General features: G+C 40.4%; 1 protein-coding gene across 5 annotated transcripts in view; it reads right to left on the bottom strand.

The window, feature by feature from the left end:
* The window catches only part of astn1 (astrotactin 1), a 288,872-nt gene extending 263,366 nt beyond the window's left edge, over window positions 1-25,506 (bottom strand). For 4 of the 5 annotated variants that reach the window (XM_079569049.1, XM_079569050.1, XM_079569051.1 and 1 more), the window contains exon 1: window positions 25,119-25,505. In XM_079569049.1, the coding sequence (XP_079425175.1) occupies window positions 25,119-25,398 (280 nt within the window). In that variant the 5' untranslated portion in view covers window positions 25,399-25,505. Of the gene's footprint in view, window positions 1-25,118 lie in introns of all 5 variants that reach the window. The other variant, XM_079569048.1, reaches the window with a different exon arrangement.
* Window positions 25,507-25,889: the final 383 nt, after the last annotated feature.

Here is a 25,889-nt window from a genome sequence, read left to right as displayed (position 1 = left end):
TCTTTAGGTACAAGCTCTTACACAAATTAATGTGGTTTTATAAGTAAGTGAACAGTAAATAACAAAGGCAAGGCTACAATGGACTCAAAACAAAAAGCTACAGCTAAAGTAAATACAACTTAGTTTTTCCGACTGTTGGCCGGTTTTATATGGTTACTTTGACGAAGCAACTGTTTATCGCACCAACACAGGCACACCCTGACGAAACCGCTAATACTTCTCAGTGGGAGTTTCAAACCTTGCTCGAGGCCACATCGTAATTGTACCTGAATCCCAAAACTTTCTACATTGCTGCAGCTTGATACAATGAGTCGAAATTACAGCGCGGGGAAGTGGGAGAGAACTGCTGTTTCGTCTAACCCACCAGAGCCCCACGGGAGAGTGTTCCCGCGGTCCCCAGGCTCCGCTGCATTAGCACACAACAAACAGGCCTGTTCCAGAGTTACCAACGAGTTCAACTCAAAGTTATTTTCTCCTGCTACAACTCATTTTATTGTTCGGGCCTGGTAATTACTAAGAGGCTGCTCTTAAGCTCTGGTGATATGGACCTCATGGGCTCACGAAACACTAGGCCCAGTCTCTGACGTTTGAGGGTTTTGTCTATATTTGAGAAGGGCCATTTGTTAGTGATTTGTTGTAATCTTGAACCTTTTATTTCCATGAATTTGGCCATTTTATTTTCAAATACCACATCAACAAAGTAACCCTCAGAAAAATAATGAAACCTTCGTCTTGTCATGTTTGCACAATAGAGTACTTACTAAACCAGGGGCCTTCAAAATTTGTCCTTGTTTTGCTTACTAGTGCCCTCTCAAGCAGCCGCGATTGAGTGACAGAAGAGAAATCTGCTTAGTAACCCAGTCACTCCGCGTCTGCTGAATTCATAAAAAGCCAATCTTAATTGATGCTAATGGAAGTCAATGACAAACGTGAGGAACAAGGGCTAATGTGCTTCAGTCATTAACCTAATATTTACAGAACCAAACCCTCTGGAGGTGATCAGCGTTCCATGTTGAGGCTTAAGCTGAAGTTGACAGCCAAGTTAAATAGTCAAATAAATTAAAATGCTTACCCCCGCCGTTCCCAAGTGCATTTTCTCCAGTTCTGCTATACCCACATCTAAAATCTTACAGCCCTTAAGCCAGAGTAATGCCTCATTTGAAAGCTAAGACCGACAAAACTCCTTTAAACTGATCTTTTTCTTTGCGTTTGCTTTTCTCGTTGTACTCACTTTTTATTTTACTATTCTTTTCATTGCTTTCATTGTTACTCTTTTGTGGCGTTTTTGTTGCTTTTTCGTCACATTTCCGTCACTTTTCTGTTGCTCTTTTGTCGTGTTTTTTAACGGGGTTTTTTGTCACTTTTTCGTCACATTTTCATCACTTTTTTGTATCACGTTTTGGACACGTTTTTTGGCACTTTTTTGCTGCTTTTTCATCCTTGTTTTTTTCAAGAAGCTTTTAGATTTCGGTAAAGCCAAGCTGAAAAAAATGTGCTCAATTCAGGTGGGGGTTAAAGGGACTATACAGTTTAAAATTGTTCAAATTAAGAATTTTCCGCCCCCTACATGTTCCAACAATGTCCTTATGTGTAGAATGAGCCCAGACCTGTTCACCACAACTGCCTCTAAAATCCTGCACTGTCACTGAAAAAGGTGTTAATTTGGGTCCGATTTGCCTCATGCACGAGCTTAATATAGAAGCTGCAGTCACACATAACCTGAGGTGGCAGTAGTGAGTATAAAATTGCTAACTTGCATCTAGCCCCTTTAATGTAAAGGACCTTGTGCAGAGTGTAAATCCCTTCTCCACACGTCTATTTTTTTCTTTACCAAATCAGCCTTCCACAGACTTGTTCACGTTACTCATCCAAATCACTCACCAATCACAATCAGTCGGCATACAGAAAAGAAGAAGAAGCACAACACATAACCTGGTCCAAAACAACAAAGAAGATGATTACAGAGGTCTCCCAAACAATATCATCTTCCTCACGGTAACTTTGAGGTGGCAACAAGTTTCCTTTGATCACCAGAGAACTTCACTGCTGCTTTCAAGAAGACTCAACAATGCCTTTATCCCCCCCTCCCGTTAACATTTACTCTCTTTTTGCCTATTTATTAATATCATATTTATAGTGTTTATCCATCTTTAACACATGAACCGATAATATTCTTTTAAACCTTGTTAATTGGTCCCGACTACGGTACTTTCATCACTCATTATGAGCTACTTAGTGATCAAAATACCACAAAACACTGCTAAAGGTTTTGGAAGAAAAACATGACAGAAGTTAGTGTTTGGCCTTCATTACTTGAAGATTCACTGTAACATCATTAACAGGTGTTGAACAAACACTTTAGCACACGGTCTGAACTCACAACAGCAACGAGGGCATCAAGGTTGTTGTTTTTTTGTTCTTGCCAAGTGTTCTTGTTGTTTGTTAAAGAAGCTACATTGCCTTTTTTCTTTTCCAGGTTATAAAAGAACACTTTACAATTGGTGTTCCATACATACCATGACGCCCTGCTGGGATTTAAGGAAATGCAGCACTTTAAATACGACAACAGTGGGTCAGTTATTTAAGGATTGAATATATGGATAAACCTCTTCTTTCATTCTTTTCAGAAGCTTGCACAAGCAATAAAAACATCAGCGATGTTTTCTGTTTCTACCATTTTATAAATCCATCCATAATTTCCTGTCAAACTTCCTGATCCGCTGCGCCCTCTCATCGATCCCCTTCAGCTCCTCTCTCACTTTGTGTCTTTAGCGGGCTTTAATTTTCCACTGACCTCAAATCAAATCAAAGTCTTTTCCCGTCCCATCTGACGACCAAATGCGCCTATATTTTCCTTCAGCCAATTACTCAAAAGAGAAATATGACGGATAGCAAGTTTATAAGGTATTTGTTTCAGATACTGCTAGTGTTTTCATTGCTCATTAGTGAAGAATGACATAGACAAAGGAGATCAGTGTCATTAATCTAACATTGTGTTGATGAACATTGACTTAATTGTGGTTTGTGTGCTTTTCAGACAAGTAAATCAACAGGAAATTAAGCCTTTGGGGGGGGAAAGACACATGCTTGCTGTTGTTTTAAGACAATAAAGATGCAATTACAAAGTGATAATGTACTTTGAGCCTTTAGTACACAGCTCGTCTTAGATTTATCCGCCTTCTTGTAATTTTAAGGAACTGTGCTGCACTTGTGAATGATTTTGCTCTACCAATAAACTTGCCTTAAAAAGATTGTTGTGTTTATGATTTGTTCGTAGTAGCCAAACGACTTGCTGTCACGATTTCCTGCTAATTAATAAAACTCCATAACTTATGACTTTGGGTAGTTTTTAAACCATGTAAAATGTGATTCAAGATGTGATTTTTTTTTACCCTGCTAATCCCATAATGCGGTTATATTCTCCCCACACCACTCTATGAAACGAAACAATAAGGGGATTTATGGGCCATTTCTTGACATCATTTGCACAGTAACTCTTGACAATTGCTGCTATTCTGGAACTCCATTCACTGAGTTATACATTAACGTGGGACTTGACACATTGTTAGCTCAAAATAAGAGACCCGATTTTAGCTCCAGCACTCCGTTATTTAGTTTGCATCAAGTAAACTACTGCAGTGTCTTAGAATATGAATTATTTTTGTTCGGGTACTTAGTTGCTGACGGTAGTGATGGACAGGCTGACAGATAAGGTCAGACAGGACTCTCCGTGGAGTATGATGTTTGCGGATGACACTGTGATCTGTGTTGAAAGCGGGGAGACGGTGGAAGAAGAAAGAAAAGAAAGGAGAGCGATGGAGGTTAATGACAGCAAGACAGAAAACATGAGTGTAGAAAGACCCCATTGGAGAGGTTATGGTGCAAGAGATGAAGAAAGGATTTTAGATATATGGGGGGTTTGTGCTGGTGAAATAAAGGAGCGTATTTTACAGACTATGAGTCGCACTTTTTGGGGGAGTTTGGCTGGGGGTACGACTTATACTCAGGTGCGACTTATATATCAATATATATAGTTTCACTTTTTTTTTCATTTTGACACTGACAGCCGCTATAGGGCACTCTAGGCTTGTGTACCACTGTCTGCTACTCCTGTTCGGTTGTACAATGACAAATAAAGCACTTACTGACTTAATTACTGTGCAACTGAAAATTTAAAAAGTGGTAAAGTTTGGTGTGAGTGAGGAAACTTGTGAGGGTCTGGCTAAAAGCTAGATGGCTACAGCTAGAGGAACGAGTTCAGAATTGAGAGCTTGAACAACGTTATGCCGGGAGAGGCTTGTCAATGGTGCATCCACGCCCAGGTAGTTGCCAAGGCTGGTGCGACTTATACTCCGGAGAGACTTAAATACGTTTTTTTCTTCTTCATTCTGCATTTTTTTGACTGGTGCGACTTATACTTCGGAGCGACTTATGTGTTTTTTTCTCTCCTTTATTATGCTTTTTTTTTTGGCTGATGCGACTTGTACTTTGGAGCGACTTATTTATGTTTTTTTTCTTTTTCATTATGTATTTTTTTGGCTGATGTGACAGATCGACTTACATTTTCTCTTCTTCAATTATGCATTTTTTGACTAGTGTGACATACTCCGGAGCAACTTATACATGGTTCTTTCTTCTTCATTATGCATTTTTTGACTGGTGCGACTTATATTCCGGAGGGACTTATATATGGTTCTTTCTTCTTCATTTTGCATTTTTTTTTGACTGGTGCGACTTATACTCCGGAGCGACTTATATATGGTTCTCTCTTCTTCATTATGCATTTTTTTGACTGGTGCGACTTATACTCCGGAGCGACTTATTATGTTTTTTTCCTCTTCATTATGCATTTTTTTGGCTGATGCGACTTATACTCCGGAGCGACTTTTATATGTTTATTTCTTCATTATGCATTTTTTTTGGCTGATGCGACTTATACTTCGGGGTGAGGTTTAGTCCGGAAAATACGGTAATACAGTCGGACTTTGGAGACTGTCGCGCCGAACAAAAACGCACATTTGCAGCAATAAATTAGACAAACGTTGATACAAGTCACATTCGCCCGTTCTGATGAAACTTTTTTTGTGTGATCTGACAACTTTCCAACTGGAGTTCATGGCAGTAGATCGTAGCAAAAAGCAGGACGATCTTGCTAAATAGCTTCTTTCTTTTTTTCTCTTTAAGTGGGATAGGGCAGCCAACACACGCTTTTTAAGACCACACAAGAGGGTTGTTTTAATCAAAAAGTAAACATGCATCTTTTAAGAAATTGTTTAGAGAGAAAAAAAAAATCTCCCTTGCCAAGCTTAATCAAATCCCAATTTCCGAGCGCTTGGCCCCAGCGCTGCCTTCAGTCCTGCTGGATTACCTTCATCTACTTAATGGCTTCCTGATTGCATGTCGAGTTCCTCTGTTAGCTTTATTAAAATTTCATTTCTGCAGTAATTAAGCAAAGCACCACTTCTTTTTCTTGAGGGGTGCCTAGGCTGTGGGAATGTAGCCATATTAATTAGATGTGATGGGCTTGTAAATAAAGCAAGCTGTAGAGCAATTGTGGTGTAGAGAATTGAAGGAGGAAAAAAGTGTGATCAGGTTGTATTATTAGCCCTGTTAATCACAATATCCTCATTTACAGCACAGTAATAACATAGTGGCTTCTTATACAATTAGGTCAAAACAATGCTAGATAGAAAAATCATGACTGAAGCTGAACTGTTGCCCAATTTAAAGTCACCAAATGTTTTGGTTTCGGCTGTGTTTGCACAAAAATGTGTAAATCTCAGATGGAGCGATTTTGAAATATATTGTGGGGTCTTGCGATATGTATATTTGGTGGAATATTGTGCTGTGCTAGTTATTTCCATCCTATTACCCTGCTATTACTGTGCTAAAGTGCTGCTGATAATCCCATGCATAATAAGTTGCCACCGAAAACAATAATTGGATTCGCAAATACAAGTTTTCTCTTCAGAGTAATAGACAGACCTTCTCAGAAATTGTGTTTCCGCTCTCCCCCAAAACAGGCCTCTTGACATTGAGAGAGAAAGTAAGCCATTGTTACGGTGCAGCAGTGTAGCGCAGAATGCAAATTTAAAAGCTACTCCGCGATCCAAAAAAACATGGGGAAAAAATACAATTTCTCAGCTTCAGTCGGGAAGACAGGTCGTCCATCTTTCTCCTCTGGGCCGAGACGATAACATCTGCTTGCACATATGGCACATGGGAAAGTCAGAGAGAGTGCCTTTGTAAATCCAACACAAAATGGTGACGACAACAACAGTAAACGTCGGACCAAAATCATATGCTGATCGCGGGCAGACCTAGATATACGTTCAGCACTGTCAATGTGTCGAGAAGGCGTGAAATCTCCTCTTCCGGGTAACTGGCAAGCTTCCTTCGTGGGCCGTCCTGTTTGATATAGAAGATTACCTTTTGAATTAAATATGCCGTCTATGGTGCAACATCTGAGTTCTATATGCTCAAGTCGGATTAGAATCAATGGTCGACGCCCAAACCAATTTATATGGAAAAAGCAAGTGCCGAAAGTATGACAGCAAAAAGTAACAACATGGTAGATAAAAACAGAATGTCGATTATTCTGAATGTTAGTCAAAGTTTAGCCCCAGCGTAGACTTTGTCTATCCCAGTCCTAAACCAAGTTTTGGTTAGTGTTAATCCTGATTTAGTCCTTTTAGTAGTCTGGATTTAGTCCTGATTAGGGCTGAGTACCGTTAAACGATACCAGTACGGTATCGGAAAAAAAGTTTAGGTGCTACTGGTATCGAACAAAAAGTATCAAAAGAAGGTATGAAAAAAAAAAAATTTTTTTTTACAAAGTTTGTTCTTGTTTCGACCCATTTTTTGTTGTTTTTTGCTCATTTTTTTAAACTAATATTTTCCCAATTTCCCCCCATTTTTCCCCAATTTATTTCCAATTCTTTACCTATTAACATATTTTTTCCTTATTTTTACCACGATCTTCTATTTTTCCCCAATTTGTTTTGCACACTTCTTGACATTGGAGATGAACCCAATATTGTAAATTTGCAGATCTTCCACATATTATTCTGTTTTCTGGTTCTAGATGACAAATATTTTAGTGTAAGTTTCGAAAAAAGAATCATTCAGGTATCGGCATCAAAAAAAAATTAACAGTACCCAATCCTGATTTAGTTCATTACGTGTTTTTATAATCTCGAGATTGGACAACTGTAAATCACGTTATTAAGGTCCAGATGAGTCGTCTCTTTCTCGCCATTGAGGGCGGGCAGAACACTGCAGCCGGCCCGTTGACAGGTGCCAAAAAGTGGGAGCACATTACCCCTGTCCTTGCAGCTCTCCACTGGCTCCCAGTGACTTTTAGAACATGGTTTAAATCCTTTTACTGACTTTTAAACGTTTGCATGGATTGGCCTCTCCCTCTCTGCCTGAGCTATAGCAGGCCTACAGCCCCAGCACAAGTTTGAGGTCAGCTGACCCCCTGCTGCTTGTCATCCCACACTCCAGGCTCAGAACTAAGGGAGATCGAGACTTTTCTTTGGCTGTGCCTAAAGTCTGGCCTTCCACAGCACATTAGTGCGATAGAGACACTCGAAAACTCTGCTGAAAATGCACCTTTTTTCATGCCATTCACACACTAGATAAAGCAGGCTTTCACTTATCTTTCATCATTGTTTTCTAGCTCTTTTTCATATTTAATGGAACTAGCATTTTTTATCTTGAATGTGTGTTGTTGATCTTTTTAATTACTTTTCACCACTTAGGTCAACTGTTTTTAAACGTGCTATAGAGGTAAAGGTTTGATTATTGCGTTGAGTATATTACTGGATTTGTCTGTCTTTATCTTGGGTTTATTCCAGATTTAGAGGATCCAGTTCAAACCTTCTTGTCAGGGTTTCTATATGCAGAGCTGGTGCTGGCCCTTCCCAAAAATCCACTTGGGGGCCCTACAGTACGCATCCCAAGGCTATTCGACGAAGAGCGAACCCATGTACGGTCAAAAACTGTTACATACAGTCATGCAGGGCAGAAGAGGAACATAATGACCTCAATTTGGGCCCTGACCCACTGTGTGTGAATCACTAACCATTTGCCACTGTCAGACTGGGGCCTAGGATGACACTAATCTATTTTCCCCCACTTTTTAAAATGGTAAATGGTCACATTCTCTCACCTCTGGTCCCTGAACCACAGTTTGGGAACCCCTGATTTAAAGCTAGCATTAACCTGCTCCTGACGATTATTTCTGTCTTACCACTGCGAATAAGCCTGACAGTTATTAGTTTTACACTAAGCACATTCAGAGAACTAGAGTTACTGAAAGTAACTTCGCTCATAATAACCAGGTCGATTCAACTCCCCTTTGAAACAAATACAACGGCTTTGCTCCACTACTGTCCTGATACTCTGCTAGAGACAACAAGAAGATAGTTTAAATATGTGAGTGTCCATGGGTTTGTTTCTTTTCTTATTGTCCTTTAGTGTTTTTTACTTTCACAAAATTCCCAGTCCTGACCTAAAATTTAGTTTTTTAACTCAACGCAAGCATACCATTGATATCGTGCAACATACAGCAGCTTTAATGGCCATTCCAAGTCCTGAAAGCACAAAGTTTCTAAAGTCCCGCAAGATAAATAATAATGCACCTTGCCTGGCTGCGCGGTGGTTGCCATATGCTCGGAGACCAGCAGATGCCCATTTAACCTTTCACCAATGAGCCGCGCGCTCAAAGCAAAGTCTATCAGCGCCAAACGCCTCATGTTTGGGGACACGCCTGCAGCTGGCCACATTGTTTAAGAGTCTCCCACAGAAAAAAACTGCGCAGAAAGTATTCAGTAAATATATTCTCAGGCCCACAGCAAGGAGAAAATAACTTGGCAACGCAAGCAAACCCATGCGGGGATTTTTAGCTTTTGTTTTTGTTGTCTATATAAATTGAAGTGATTGAGTTTCCGGATGGCAAAAGGGTGAAAAGCTTCAGAACACCTTGGATTTTAATGAGGACGATTTGAATAAAATAAGAGCTACAGATAAATAGCCACTAAAATAATATACACTCTAGCCGCAAAGGCAATTGAAAGTGACTATCGTATATAACACATCAAATTTAGTGAAAGGGAAGATTAAACATTACACCCTTCCCACTTTTCCTGAATTTTATACTGTAGTAATCAATATATTCATGAAACAAGCACCAGCCCTTCAAGTCATTAACAATGGTAAGTTAAAAAAAATGCACACGTGACGTAAAAAACAATCTTTGCACTGTGAATAATATGAGAATGACACGTATTGCAATATGGGACATCAAAACAATATGATGCAGCAAAGGCGTATCATGATATAATATATCACAAAATGATATATTGTCTAAGCTTAAGACATACATTGAGACGTACATATTGTTTTAATAGAGATTCCTGACACGTGTACAGATTTCTCCAAATTCAATCCATACTGAGAAGAAAAAAATGCTGTAAGATCCACTACAAAACCATAATACTGCAAATACAACCATTTGCTTCAAACAAACATGCAGCCAAGTGAGACTTTATCACCCCATCTAAAGGCACATATTGTTCTTTATTCCATATGGCCAACAACATTTCTTTATTGCTGGCTTTTCTTAAGAGAAAACACTTCAACCTGGCGCTCAATTTGCTGTTGCATTAAAATAACCGCATTTCCCATATTTAACCTCTGGGCCGTGTGTGCAAATGCCTGTAACACAAAGGAATGAGGTGCACATTGAAGTGTGGCAGTGTCAGCTTATTTGGACGGCTTCATCCGCTGTTTCATGCGGAGCTGGAGCTCCGACACGTTACCGCGTTCAATCAGACGTGAGGGGAGTGTGTGAAGGTGACACCACATTAAATCTACCGCCGCAAGTTAACGCCTGCCCGATTGGAGATAGTTAGACTCACAAATTACCCGAGCACGTGCAGGCCCACTCTAAACACCCATATGCAAATGCAGCGGAGTATCCATCCTTTATGGAGCTGCTGGGGAATTGAGGAGAATTTGAACGGAACTATATGCGCAAAATGTGTTTCAGTGGGATAAAGTCAAACAGAGGAAAATTCATTATTATTTCTCAAGAAGTAGCTAAAATAAACAGAACATAAGTATTGAATTTTATCGGTACAGGCTTTTTGGCAGCAATAACAAAGGATAACAGGGCTTGTGTTTGCTGCGGTTTCTCCATAACTTTGAGAAAAATTCTGTTTCAATTGTCTGTATTGTATGCGTTTTAGATGTGGTACAACTGACAATAAATCTGCATGACAGGGTAACACTTTAAAATAATGGTACATGAATTCATGCATGGTTTTCATGAACTTATGCATGAATTAATGCTTGATTTCATGATACGTTCATGCATTACTAAATCATGACTTCTCAGGAACAAACATGTTTACATGTTGGTTCATGGATGACTTCATCCCTGAATTAAACGTCTACTGTAATGAATGCACATGAAAATCTTAATAATTCATCATGATCATGAAGATCACATAAGAATACCATGAATTCACTAAAACGGCAATGAAATGACAATAATATGATCAACCAATCATGATCATGAGGATCATGCATTAACACCATGACTCATGTAGTGCAAAAAAACATGCATGAACTCATGTACCATTATCATGAAATGTTACCAAAAATATCATTTTAGACAATGTTTCATGTTTGCTATAACTTTTTGTTGATGTGTTGGATGTAGCCAAATAATAAATGCTGTCTGTGTGGGGTTTGTATTCTCTTACTGTGTATGAGCGGGATTTCTCTCCAAGCAATCCCATCTCCCTCATCAACTTAAAACATGCACGGTTTGCCAATTCTCCATCTAGGTACTTGTTACCAAGATTTGAATCTCCAAGGTCACTCAATAACAAGGTAACACCTCATGGGCATTCCTTCTGATGATCTTGTGTAGAAACAGATACTGAGTAAATACTTAATATTACTAGAAATAAAATTGTAAAATCTTCTTAGCCCCTGATGTTCCAGGACATCAGGCCTATTCTTCACACATCAACCTCCAACTACTCCCAGAAGTAGTTGTTTATTCCCCCACTTCACTGAGGGGAAACTTCAATAATACAGCCTGATTAAATGTGGGAGCTCTGCTATGGGCTTTTACCATTCAGTCATTTTTTTTTTTTTTTTGGAAATGTCAGCATAAAATAAAAGTGAAGTTTTGAAAATGCGTGTGCAGTGCAATTTAGCAGCTAAAAATAAGTGAAGAGGCTTTGATGTATCAGCCCAGCAGCGCCCCAAATCAAATATGAGTCAGAAGACCAACCACCAAAGAATGGAAAATAATGTACAGCGGAGGATTTTAACTGTGAATTTTCACAACCAAGACAAATAATGCAAGATGTCACAAGAAACCAATCCAATCCAAAGAGGCCAATGGCACTGCTTGAAGCTACTCAATATAACAGAACACTGTAGAATTAACTAAACATGAAAGAAATGAGAAAATAGTGGAGTTAGGGGACAGAAAATGTGATGAATTGAAGAAAGAAACGTCTATTGATTTTGTCTTCATATAAAATCCAAACCCTAATGTTTAAAGCAGTACTAAGTAACTTGTTTACCTTTATAAATCCTTTCCTAGTCCCTCTGGGAGTAATACAAGTGTTAATGGGATGATTGGAGGGTCTTTCATCTCCCCCAGTGTCTCTGGCCAGAAAACCACAACTGCAACTTTCCTGACCGCGGGTTAGTCACCAATACACACTAATGGAATCACGAAGAAGAAGCTAACAGGCTAACGGGCAAAGCTAACTGCGGGCTAGCGCCACTTAAACAGCATTTACAGCCACGTTTGAGTGAAAAATATGATCTCCATCGTGTAATTGGGCGTACAATATCCTTCTCTCCCTTTGTCTTTTCTGTCAGCGCAGTATTTACTCTCACGGACAATCGATGAGTTAAAAAATGCAACTTGCTACGACACCTGCAGTGGCGCTTTTGGCCTCTAGGGGCATGAGTTATTTAGTAGTGCTTTAAGATCAAATACAGTATGTCCTTTACGTGCTTTGACAGGCAAGTTTAAGCTTGTGACTTGATTTGGTATGTGCAGCCTAAATCCTGGTTCAAAAGCTGATCAACAATAAAGATACATCATCATTTTGAATGATGTTCATCTAGTTTTTCCTCATTCCACTATGACTGGTTTTATGTTATGCTTTACTCAGAAATAACACAATTAGAAATCTGCCCCAATTTCTATGCATATAAGACACCGGGGCTAAGGGAGTGCAGATAATAATAATCAGGCAATAGTTTCTGGCTGTAATACGCAAGAGATTATTTCTAAAGGAGGCGAATTGAGGGCTGAAATGATCAAGCAAGTCCAGCCAAGGTCAGCTTAATGCAACAATTACAGGCCCTTATCACATCCATCCACCTCCGATTCCTTATGTTTACCTTCAGTGTCTCCCTCCTCCTCCTCCTCCTCCTCCCACTGACCTTGTCTCCACCGCGGCTGTCTCCTCTCACCGTTTCCTGCTGTCCCGTTGTCAGCTGTCTACAAGGAACAGGGCTGTCACCCTTCAGGGATTTAATCATCGGTTTAATGTCACCGCCTATTTTGGAGAAACCGGGAAAAATGCATACAGGCGTCTTACAAATGCCACTAATGTTACAGAGCTTGTTGGGAGGCGCGCATGTGGATCCTGTAGAGGTTTTACACACAACATTTTTTTTTACATACAACTTTTCAAGAATGGGAATTTTTGGCTTGACACACATATTGGTCTTGCCTTCTGTAGACCAACATGGGATTGTGGCCTGTTTCTTCACACAGAGGGCAGCTCTGTGACTCTGAGGCTAATGTGCCAGTGGTGCGGGGGGTCGTCTGCATCAGTTTAGCTCTGAGACACCCTGCTGTTTTAGGACCTGGAAATAACTGCGTCCAATTTAACTGGGAATAAAGTAGGCCAACATCAAATGTGATCCTGCTTCCATATGGAGAGGACGGACAGCATTTGAATCTAGTTTTAAACCGTTCACCCAATTTTCCCATAGTGATTAAAGCAGGGCTCCAGGGGACTTGATATCAGAGTAAAATGTACACTCTTTTGATTCCTGTTGCCATAGTGTTGCTTTGCTGTGTCATCACATGCATTCCCTCTATAGGAGCTAAAGATCTAGGCAAAAGAAGAGTGGTTCAAATACATAATTGAAACACCGACGTTAGCTGCATACAGTATTTCCAGTAGAAATCAAAGGCGCAGACGTCTCTGGGCTCAAAATGGCACAGAGCCAGATCCATTCAGTACTTTCTGTTGTCCAACTTTTGGAAACCTTGAGAACAAGCCCCGAGTGCTTTTACTCAGAAGGTTTTTGTTGGTGCTGTTGTTTTTTTAACTTTCTTTTTCTTGTTTGTTGGTAACGGAGTAAGAGTTCTCTACTGATTCAGTCTGAAAGTACAATATATTGGTTTTGGCTCACAAAGGAGAAAAGCTTTTGAAATAAAGTGCACCTGCTTTTCTGTGAATAAAGGGGTCACATTTATACTATGGAGCCTCATTCATGATTTCTGCTTATAAGTCAAAAGGAAATATCACAAAGATTTGATTAAGTGTCGCCCAAAGCACACTTGTCACAGTGACCAAGCTGTCATAAAACTTTCCCCTTTTAATCTCAACCTCTAACATTTATACTTTGTAGTAAACTGCCACTATTTCAACCTCCTGTCTGCTTTACTGGTGACAAATCCCCCACGGGGACTGATCTCTGACAAATTGCTGGATTCATAAGCATGTAAATACTTCACAAGCGTGGCACTGCATCCATTGGCACAGTCTGGCACAGTGGCAGCTGCAGCCCGGGGCCAGCCTTGACATTGTGTAGAAATACAGTGGCTATTAATCCACTTGGTTGAAACTTTCAGGTGCTCTATCCATCTGTGACCAGGCAACTTTATGAGACACCACAATGGAAACGTGGCAATGGGCTTAAAGCGAGTCTGAATTTACCCACTTTTATGGAGGAAATCTTTCTTTCTCCTCCAAAAATACCATACTGTGCAAAAGTTTCACTAAGGTACAGCATGAAATATGCTGTTTAAACAGAAACATATTTTTGTTCAAATGCAGAATTACTACATTTGTAGATCAGAACCATTAACATGGCAGCCATTATAAGCTTTGTGCAACACTAATTATGAGACAAAAAAGAAAACTGGCTAACACTTTATAATAATTATAAATGAACTTACGCATGAATTAATGCATGATTTCATGATACGTTCATGCATTACTAAATCATGACTTCTCAGGAACAAACATGTTTACATGTTGTTTCATGGATGACTTCATCCCTGAATTAAACGACTAACTACTGTAATGAATGTACATGAATATCTTAATAATTCATCATGATCATGAGGATCACATAAGAATACCATGAATTCACTAAAACGGCAATGAAATAACAATAAAATGATCGACCAATCAAGATCATGAAGATCATGCATGAACATCATGACCCATTATTATTATTTGTTGCCGAAAACGTTACAACATCTATAAGTACAGATCCCTACTCATCCAGTTTTTGATCATTTTAATACAAAAATTTGTGAAGAAAAGAAATAAAAACAACTCTCACAAATTTGCACATTTCTCCCAGTTTACTTTTTTCATGTTTTCACTTTCTCATCAATCGGGGCGAGAGAGGAGACAGCTTTTATGGCGACATCTCTCATGCTTGGCTGCTAATGTGGTCATCTATTGATGGTGAATGTGCATGGTAATGCGATGCTGGCCATTATCTATGTCACTCAGTTGACAATTAGGCTCCAGTCCCAGTCAATGCTCATTTATACAGATGATCGTGCACTCTGTAACAGGGCTTGGAAAAATGTCCATTTTTGAACAATGACTTGTTATGAATTAAGAAATACAAAACTCGATTAAAGTCAGCAAACGAGACGGCTGATTGTGCGTGTTGTTATTTCTTACTGTGATGAAGCCCATGTGTCATTTTTGCCATTAAAGATGTTTTATCAGCCTGTACTGGATATTTCCATCAATCAAAAGTGGCAGTTTGGACACAATGAGGCCACGGTAAGCAAATGCATGCAGGTTTGTGCCCTTCACCCATGACATTGCTTCACAAAACAACTTCTTACTTCTTGTTGTTGCGTACCAAATACAGAAAGTAAAGTCAATGTCCTATTTCGCGTTATGACGGATTGATCTCAAAGCAACCGTATTTCCATTTGTAGAGGCGGGGGAGACTGGCATAACAAGGTCAGAAGTTGCCAAAGGGAGAGAGAGATGTGCCGTGGGTAGCTGCAGACATCAGGCAAATAGAAATTCACACCAAAAGAAGCCAAAGTGTCAGGGCCCCTGCCGAGACAAGAGACAATCAGAGAGATTACCTGAGCACAGATACAGCTTTGTACAGATTACATTTTATTAAAGGCAGCCTCTTCAAAACAAGTGTAAAGTGAGTGATGGGCTTGCAGCAGCAGCGTCTTTTACAAATAGAAGACAAAGCCGACAGCTCATCTTGTTTTTGACAAAGGTTTGGAGCCGATGCTAAGATTTCAAATTTTCAATCTGAGCTTGAAAATGCACTTTTTCCCGAAAGCACTGTGGCATCAGTGATGAGAAGAGCAACCATCAATCACCGGGCGAAAGCAAGTGACAACATTAATGTTTTCACCACCAATCATTCGTTATTAGAAGTGTTTTTTTATCTGATATGTATTTATTTATGTGCCTTGTTGCATTAGTCTGCCCATAACATTTCCTGAGCTTGAAAACTTGTCTCGCCGAATGTTTAACAAACCCATTTGCCCAATATTTATTCACAATAGCTTAGGCACTCCAAAATCTAGGTCTATGTTTGAAGAAGGGACCCCAGGCAGATCAAATGCAGAGTGTAGAAGACAAATATACCTACAAGGACAAAGTGTGCCGTGCAAACTGATTTGTTTGTAGATAAGCAGTTCAAACATTTCCGAGAAGTAGCTGCTTCGACACGAGGCGCACTAATTCAAAAGTCAAAGTTTCATTCTGATTGGATATTAGAATTCCTTCCTGTCTTTGAACCGATGTCCTCCCAGCATGCAATACCTTTTTCCTGAACAAACTGACAGATCGGGGCCAGACACTGATGTCAGTGGCAATTTAAGATGTATCGTTTTTTTACGAAGGTGATGAAATCAGGGCATCAGAGGGAGAAACTGAGGAACTGCCGCTGTCTCTCTTTCTCTCTCTCTCTTTCATACATGAAAAAAAAAAAAATCCCTTTAAAGCTCCTCTCTCAGCCTCCATGTTTGACTTGTTTGTACCTGCTTTGAATTTCCTTCACATTATTCAGCCTTAAGCGCTCTCAGAGGTGGCCCGTTCATGGGGTCTCATAAATTACCATGAGCTAATCTTAAAACAAGGATGGAGGACATTTGGCAGTGCCGGCGTCTGACTGTTTGTCCAGTTCCTAACCGTCCCCTGCTGGCTGATGTGAGGCTGCATACAGATAACTCTCTCTGCCTCCTCCTGATCTCTGGCAGCGCGACAGACTCAAAACACATGTGGGCAGCACCGGCTTTTTTGGAAAAATGTATCAAAGTGCAGCTGCAGTCTGAAGGCTCTTTCATGTGTGCACTGTTATTTATTTATTTTTTAACTTATTTTCACCCTTTGCTTTTTCTTCTCGCATCTTTAAAATTGTGTGCATTTCTCATTATTGCCACAACGTTTAATCTAAAGAGGGATGGCATTGCTGTTTCCGTAGTAGGAGCTGCATCTGACAAAAACATATGAGCCATGCAAACTGTGCAGAAATGGGCTACGGTAACAGTGAACAGATTTGCATCTTAGTGGTGTAGATGTTTGCAAGAAGATTCCCAGGTTCCTCCGGCTAAAAACATGTTCAATAGGATTTGCTCTGGGGCCAGGTCCCCCATGAGAAAGAGATTCTGATGCACAGTGGGACTTTCCGGATTAAATTAAGATCAGATAAATGATAACAGATCTACATATTTCTCAATGTTGCTTGTTAATATGACACTCAGCATGAAGAACTATCCGATATTCTGTGCACAGTTTAAGATATTAAGTAGAGTGCTAAAATATCCTTTTACTTAAGAACTAAGTAACTCATGCCCCTAGATGCCATAAACGCCACTGCAGGTGTCGTAGCATCTTGAGGTTTCTTACTCATTAATTGTGCGTGAGAGTAAATACTACACTGACAGAAAAGACAAAGGGTGAGAGGGATATTGTACATCCAATTATACAATGGAGATAATTTTTTTCACTCAAACTTGGCTGTAAATACTGTTTAAGTGGTGCTAGCCCACAGTTAGCTTTGTCCATTAGCCTGTTAGCTTCTTCTTCATGATTCTATTACCATATTTTCCAGACTATTAGTTAATTTTTTTTCATAGTTAGGCTGGGGTTTTTCTATTGTTCACATGCCACTAGAGGGCACTGCAGGCTAATCGAGCAGCAGAAAGAAAGTGTGAAGTGAGCGAGAAGCGGGGGTTACTCTTACCGCAATAAAGTAAACAAAAAAAGCTAATCACGGGGCTAAAAGCTCGATGGCCACAGCGAGAGGAACGAGTTCAGAAATGAGAGCTTAAAAAACATGCCGCCGGGGCTTGTCAACGGTGCAGTTACGCCTCCGTGCCCAGGTAGTTGCCAGGGCGATTAGTCAGAAGTGACACAGAGGATGAAGATTTCTATGGATTTAGTGATTTGGAGTGAGATGGAGAGTTTGGTTTGTTCTTTATGCTATAGTTATCTGAACTGTTTATGTAACGTTAACACACCTATTTATCGTTGTTTATGCTTCATGTAGCTAACCATCAATGTGTTACGTTAGCATACTGTACGCCTATTCAGCCTGAGGTCTTTTTCCTCATTAGGCAATATTTGGCTGGTGTGTCTTCTTATCATCGGTAGTGTATTGCGTCTCCGGGTCGGAGCAGGGAAAGTTGTAAGTGTGGTTTTCTGGCCAGAGACACCGGGGAAGATGAAACTCATCCCATCAACACTTATATTATCCCAAGAGGGACTACGAAAAGGATGTATTAAGGTAAAAAACCAATACCTGATTTATTTTTTCTTTCCAATTTAATTAAAATATTAGTCGTGGTCCAAACGCATTCCTAACAATCCTAACATCTTTGTAGCATCCCAAATCTTCATAAGGACATATCCCAGCTTTCATGATCACTTTCACAGAAATGCTATAGCTGCAGTCCTTTTTTTACCATCACGTTGCCTGTCTATAGGGTGCTTTTGTTCGGCGTTTTGATTCTCCTCACGTTGCCATGGGTGACAACCTGTTTTTGCTCTCGCCCTCTGTGTCACGGTTCATGCTTCCCGTGTTTACACTGACTGACCACTCTGCTCTACTCTGCAAAAAAAAAAAAGAAAAAAAAAAGGCAACATAAAGCCTACAGCACTCAGGAAAGTGAAATAATGGCACCACTAAATTGAGGAGAGAGTTGTGCAGTGATGGATGGAAAAATGTGCCCACAAGTTACTTTTGCTTCACTATTCGTTCAAAGGCAGCGACTGATCCGTAATAATTGGATCTGCCATCAACACAAGTTAAAGCTCTCACTAACTACGGCACAAAGGGATTTCAAAAACAACAAGAACAATAAGGCTTAACATCTTCTGGAAGGACAGGAAACTTTTCTGTCATTTAAATTTTACTGACCTTTATTTAGCCATTTGAAATTGAAATTAGGAGCAACCGAGGTTGGCAGGAAAAAGTGAAAATTGTAATCTTGAAATTTGCATATGGTGGAAAGCGAAGTTTCATTATGAGAAACTTTTCCATTGGAGGAGAAGTAGGAAAACTTTAGTGGTGTGTAGCTCACCAGAAGAGTGTCGCAAATTTGGAGGAAGTCTTAGCTGCTGGTTCGACAGAAGGACGTGTCGGAATTACATGACAATTTATGATAATGGAGAGCAGAATAATTGAAGGGGAGAGGCAACAAATGCAGCGGCGCGTCTTTCCAGGTGCACTGTATTACTGTGCCACTACAATTAGACAATTAATAGTCAATCATTCTCAGTGGGGCTGGTGAGCACGCAGAGCCGAGCCAGACGAACCTGACAGTAAGACGACAGCAGAAAAGCATCCCAGGGACAGACATGCAAATCTGTACCACTGAGAGAGAATCCCTCTAATGAATGGGATTTCTTATTAGAAATCACTTTCATAGCAAGGTGGGTCGATCAAAACTTAGAACTACAAAAAAAAAAATCACTATTAAAGTACTTAAAAAAGATGTCACTTGCTTATGACAAATGGTGCAAAGTTTCCCCACAAGTTCCAAAACTTTAGGCACACCAGTTGTAATTTGAAACCTCTAAAGAAAATGTTTTTGCCAATATTCACGGATATGACAGAAATGAAAGGAGAAAATTGCGACAACATAACCAGTGTCATAACAGTTTGCTATGAGGAAAGTGAAAGTATTTTCAAGTGATACGGCACACGAGTGCTCTTGGATGAGGTTTAAAAAGCAGCATTCAATGAGAGTATGTACAAGAGCACATTTTTTTTACTCAATAAGAGAAAAAAGAAAAGACTGAGACTGAGAGGAGACGCTGAGAGCCCAGCGCATTTGGTCAAAGAGGCGCAGAACCGACACACATATCATTACTCATGGATGGGTGAGAATGATCATTGCACTGTATATTTTAACAAATCCAGATCTACATCCTTCTCCCTGGAAATCTATTCCTTGTCTACTTTACTAAAGCACATGTTCATAAATAGGTACCTGGGCATGGATACAAAACACAAGAACATTGCTATACAAATGATACAGCACAGATGATATCCTATATGGCACAACGTCTTATAGAAATAGAAATGCATGATATTATAGTAGTCATGGGATTTCCCTTGTCTTGAGTGGTCTGTGTATGGATTATGAACCTGTACACGGTAATTAAACATGCATAAACAGGCACAGCACAGTTTAGAGGTCAGGCTTGGAGAGCAGCAGCGCTCACAGTCTACAGGGCACGTACAGCTCACTGCAATTTAAAGCTCACTGCTCTGGCACTGTTATAAATGTCACTGTGGCATGGAGCAGAATGGTAGCAGCCAAATGATTTTTCAGGTGAGCTCATTTGAATACAGGAGCCTGTTCGGGTGCCCGCTCCTTTCACCGGCTCCTGGCCCAGATGTGAAAATCACTGCCAACACGCATGGAGCTCAAGTCTCTCCCGGAGGGCAACTTTATTACCGCACCATCCTCTCAATTTATGACACAACAGCAAAAGGGTAAATTTCTAATAACCGAGTCCGGGCTTTTCTGACACTAACGAGCGGCTGCAGTCCTGGAGCTACAATTTACTGTCAGTCACACAATGCCCCCCTCCTTTCTCTCCAAATTGCTTCTTAGATGCTTCACAGCGAGGCAATTTGGCGAGAAAAACGACAGCCACTGTAAAAGGTTGGGGAGAAAAAGCGGAATGTAAATTAGAGTCGGTTGCACCAACGCACATGCAAGTGGATTTGAGACCAGATGTACTTTTGAAATTATCTCACTTCAAAGAGGCTGACTGGCCAAAGAAAAATAAAAGATTCACAGCGCGGCGGCGTCTCTTTTCGGTCAGCCAAAATGAGGTATGCTGATTTAGGTTCTGCCTTTAACTAGCCCATTGAGACGAGGCCTTTATGACTGCGTTTAAAAGTCTGCCAAAACTCCTGATAATTGCGGAGGGGTAGCTGAGGATGCCAAAGCGGGGTTATCTCCATTTTACACAAGACTATACTCATTTAAGATTTTTTCTTTTTTTTTCAGTTCAAGAGATTTAGGTGGATAATAACTTCTGGCTCAAGGTAAATGGGGAAAATAGTACACATTGAGAGTCTAAGATTACTTAATATTTAATCAATGTATGATGAGACACACAATATAATAAAATATGGGGAATCATTACCTTTTGCAGATACAATGGGGGAAAAAAGTATTTGGTCAATTCCCCATAGACTTTCTATTGGATTATGGCCAAATACTTTATTTCCCCACTGTAATTGGCAATAATTTCAAATCTTGATGACTATCTTGCAATTTATTAAATGATAATGTACAGAGAGACATGGCTCATAGAGACAAGGATGTGCTGCACTCGATCATTACTTAATAGCTCATTTCTGTCCGTTGTCCCTGGTTACAGATAATAAATTACCGATGCACATTGAAAAGATTTAATCGCAGAAACAGTCCCATATACAGGATTTATGCTTATAATAATGCTTATAAGCATTGTGTAAAACTTCATTAGTTCAATATGACACAATACCTTACTTAACGGATTTGTGCTTGGTGTAAGTCATTAGGGATTATAAGTAAGTAAGTAAGTGCTTTATGTGTCATAGTACAACGAAGTAGTGTTCAGGTGTTAGTCCTGAGCCGCTGTGACTGAGCGGCGCCTGCACTGTGGGTCAACCTGACCCGCATGTTATTGGAGGTCGGGAAAACCGTTGCACCTGAAGGAAACCTGGTTGGCTGCCTTCAGTCTCCTCTGATCCTCTGAAACGGTGTGCCTGTTTCAGAGCGTGGTGTCCTGCACTGTTCAGCTCCTTCCTCTCCCTTCTGCACAGCTCCCTCCGCTCCACAACAATCTTTAGTTAGTGCAATACACACACCATCAACATCGTTCTCAGCTCACACATTCAACGAAAACTGTCATAGTATACTGCATAAGTTCAGACTATATAAACGAGAGCGCCAGTTGAGGTGTTTAGGTGGTAGTGGGGAAAGCGCTAGTGTGAAACCTGGATTTACTGGTTTTAATGCTCCTGATGGGCAGGAGATTAAAAAATAAGTTCACAGGATGAGACGGGTCATTTCAAATCTTAAGAATTTTCCTCATAGATTTCAGACAGAGATGTCCCCTCACGCCCCTTAATTCTGGATGCTGAATGTGAAATCCTTTTCAACATCCTTTTTTCCCTCTGCAGTCAGGCTTCTGCACCAGACAGAAGTTTGAATGCTTTTCACAGCAGCACAATAAAACTGAATCATTCATTTGGTAAACAGGCCATGATATAACATTCAGCACAGCAAGTCAAACCACATTAAATCAATCAATAGCCATTCAAACCAACTGAATATTTTAATTGATGAGGATTATCTTTCTGAGCTGTATTTGATTAGCGCACAGTTATAATAATCTCAACGTGGTCTAAGCTCTTAAAGTGCACTTATAAATGCCTTGTATGTTCTCAACGCTCCTCCCTGGATACGCACTTACCTGCTTCAAGTCATGTGTAACATTCCCACGCTGCAAAAATGCTCTAATTACCAAATCCCAGTGCTGCCTTAAAAACTGTGCTTTGCATTTTTTGGACTTTGGGAGTGAGCAGCTGCAATAAGGAAATTGCCAGTGGTGCCATAGACCTCATTTAAACTAGCGATGAATGTGCTGAACTGACTGCACAGTCAAAAACATGATCTCACACCAGAAATAAAACTCAGTCAGCAGGATTTCAGCACAGCGGGGGGAAAGGGACTGGCCTGTGTTACATTAGTGATTTGAAGTCACCAGAAACCACAAAATGCTTTTAAGAAATGCAACACACCTACGTATTTCTCAAGGCACATTACACTGTATGCACAAGCCCACTGCCTCCTGACACAAGTTATGAGAAAGTGAAGTTAGCTCGGTGTAACTAATGCAAGAAGCTCAGTGTTGTGACTCAAATCCCTCATCAATATTCACAAGCGAGGGGCTTGCATCAGGAGAAACTACTGAACAGTTACATTCAATGGAAAACTCTGGGTTAAAATACAGAGGAACAAACAATCTTATGGAGAACATTCAATATGATTCTAAAACTGTGGCACCAGTGGAACACAGGAGCCTATTTTATTCTTTGGTACTCCTTTGGGTTGGCCTGTCTGAAGAACTACTTTATTCATGGCTTAGTTCTTTGTTAGACCTGGCAAATTAGGTCTGGGATAGTCCTTTCATACACCTGTGGTAGACCAAGTTGTACTCAGAAAGCAAAATACTTTCTACTTTGAAGAGTTTGACTCCTACAGAATTACCTGATATACGGCAGTAGTTTAAGTGGGTTTTCTGTGTTACTATGCCATGTTGTCGAATTGTGACCATTCAAAATATAGAAAAGTATTTAGTTTAAATTATAGTTAAGTTCGACGGCAACTGTCCTATTGTTTACATCACGTGAGACCATTCTACATCACAACAGCAACATCGGGAACATATTTTAAAGGGTGAAAACTGAAAGAAATCTTACTGTATGATTTGCTATTTACATATTTATAACAGCAAACTAATGTGGTAATCTGTCAGAATCTAACATTATAGATGCTGAAAGATTAGATTAAGTTGATTTTAAGATGTGCAAGCCAAAAGAAATGTAAATCATAGTCAGATGGAAGATCTCATTTATATTGCAATATCTCGTTTTGTTTGTGATATGGATCGTCGGCTAATATTGCGATAATCACGCAGCCCTATCCACTGTCACACATACACTGTTTGTCAGAAGTGTGGCACCAATAAATGATCATAAAGCAGCCTTAGTGTCTCCTCAGCATGATCCGGACAGACTTTGATCTCCCACAAGAACATACCTCCACAAGAACGTATTATTCCCCAGGACTCAAACGGCGGCTTTAAAAAGGTAATTACTGTCTGTTTTCAATACGGAGCCATTCACACTCAGTGGCTTTTGTTTCCTGAGAGAAAAAAAAACACACAAACCACAAGTGAGGCTGCACATTCTAATTCAAAGACACTCTTCTCTTCTGTAACACCAAAGGAAATCAAGAGACGGCAATAAAGAATGAACACAGCTGCATCTGTGTGGTGTTTACCCGACAGGGACGGACAGTGAGGGAGTCTAATGAAAAGTTTGCCGCCAATGAATATTAAAGAGATCTCACTGATAAAGTCATGGGATCATAGTTAAAGTTTCCCGGCGAGGCAGAGGCGACTGTGACTTTTTGTACATCTGCAAACGACAGCAACAACAAATCAATATTCACATCTCTTGACATCGACACAAAGTATGCAAGCCTTAATTATGAAGTCAAACCAGTGAAAGGTAAGGCAGAAAGTATAGTAAATACACTTCAATGGGAGCAATGTATAGCATAAATATTCTATGATTCTATTCTATCTATGGCAGTAAATACTAAATGTATTCATCTAAATTCAGCTAATGCATATATAATAATATTTAAATTCTTGAGGAAAGCTAGTTCAATTTATTCGTACATTTCTCTCTAGAAATAAAGCGGGTTGGTTTGAAGATACTCACTTATCCTCACTTCCTGCTCCACTAAACTGATCAAAACATGGATTACAGATGAGCACGTGACAAAACTGAATGTGCTAGCCAAAAAACAAAGCAGCCTCACACCTCACAGTCCTTCCGAGCAAGCTGACAGAAAGAGACGCTCAAGTCAACAACAAAAGAAAACTTCAGCACCACAGACAGCGCCTCACGAACTTCGTGTGGTAAAACTTTAGTTGCAACTTCTCAGCTCATTCAATGCCCTGTGACAAAAGCTTCAAACCAAATACACTAAAGAATTGACAACGTGTGGCACCAGAAGAACGTGCAATGCAAGGATTAAACAGAAGTTTGTAATTCGCTGTATTCGCCATAAACTGTAGCCAACTTCTACTGTTTGACGTTCCTTCACAGCTGCCATATTATAGACACGTGCGTGATATGTTTTGAGTTATTGACATATCTAGTATTATGTTTCAGATTCTGTATGAAACTTATTGTTAGCGTGATCGGGCTAGGTGGCTGTGTAGAGTTTGCTATAACAGGTGCTAAGTGAGCTATGATGTAGCATACAGATATCAACAAAGCGCTCTGGATTAATCACGGATCGCTAACTTCACTTGCAACACAGCGTGGCTTTACGAGAGGCTGCCAAAAAGCGACAGTACTCTACTGTTATTGTTTTAGAGCCAATGTGTTAGCTAATACATCACATAGGTTTAGCTAGGCCTGCTAATAAACATATGCTCCATAGTGACAGGAAGAAATGAGCGTAATGTCATCGGAACGATTAGCCACTGGCCAGTCACCACGAGGGCAGTGTTGTACAAACTCACCTAGGACGAAGTAAGGCAGCTCGGTGTTCTCCAGGTCGTCCACCACCACCACATCACCGGGGAAATCGTTCCTTACGGAGAAGAGCAGCTTTGGCTCTGAGGCCGATGGGCTGTGCATGATGCTCAGGTCGTTTTCCCTCAAAAACGGCAGCGCGGACACGGTTACGCTCTTCATTTTGCACTCGGTGTCCTGGTTCTGGTCGTCGTCGCCGTTGAGAGCGCACACACGAGCCGCCTGGAGAAGCACAAGGACCCAGGCAAGGCGCACAGGCAGCCCCATGTTGATGCTTGCCGTCTCCGTGGTCGCTGCAGCGTTAGCTCTCCTCCTCCGCGCAGGCTTCTTGGAGCTGCAGCCTCAGACGCGCTGCGCGGCGGATGAGAGCAGCGGCGGTGTGACTGAAGAGGCTCTGATAGGCTGCAAAGGCGGCCCCTCACAGTGTGGGAAACAAACGCCCCTTGTCTCCCAAAACAACGCTCACCGTGTAAGTTTAGTGCTTTTGCATTGACCAACTCCAGCTCGTGAGCCTGATGGCCTAAACCCTGTTAGTGATCAATAACCGCTGCAAATGGCTCTAATGGATCAGTCTGGTTACAGTATATTCAGCCAATGTCCCCTGAAGGGATGGGACGATAATGAAGTTTGGGGGTCATGATTATCTTGGCCAAAATAATTGTGATTAACGATATTATCACATATTTGCCTATGGTTTAAAAAAGATCACTGAAACTGCAGAAATGATGGGGATTGGGCAGTCATTGAATATTCCGCTT

The sequence above is a fragment of the Gobius niger genome (genome assembly GCF_951799975.1).
Source record: "Gobius niger genome assembly, chromosome: 13".
Classification (NCBI taxonomy): domain Eukaryota; kingdom Metazoa; phylum Chordata; class Actinopteri; order Gobiiformes; family Gobiidae; genus Gobius; species Gobius niger.
The sequence above is the reverse complement of the archived record's forward strand: the minus strand, read 5'-3'. Positions and strand labels throughout refer to the sequence as shown.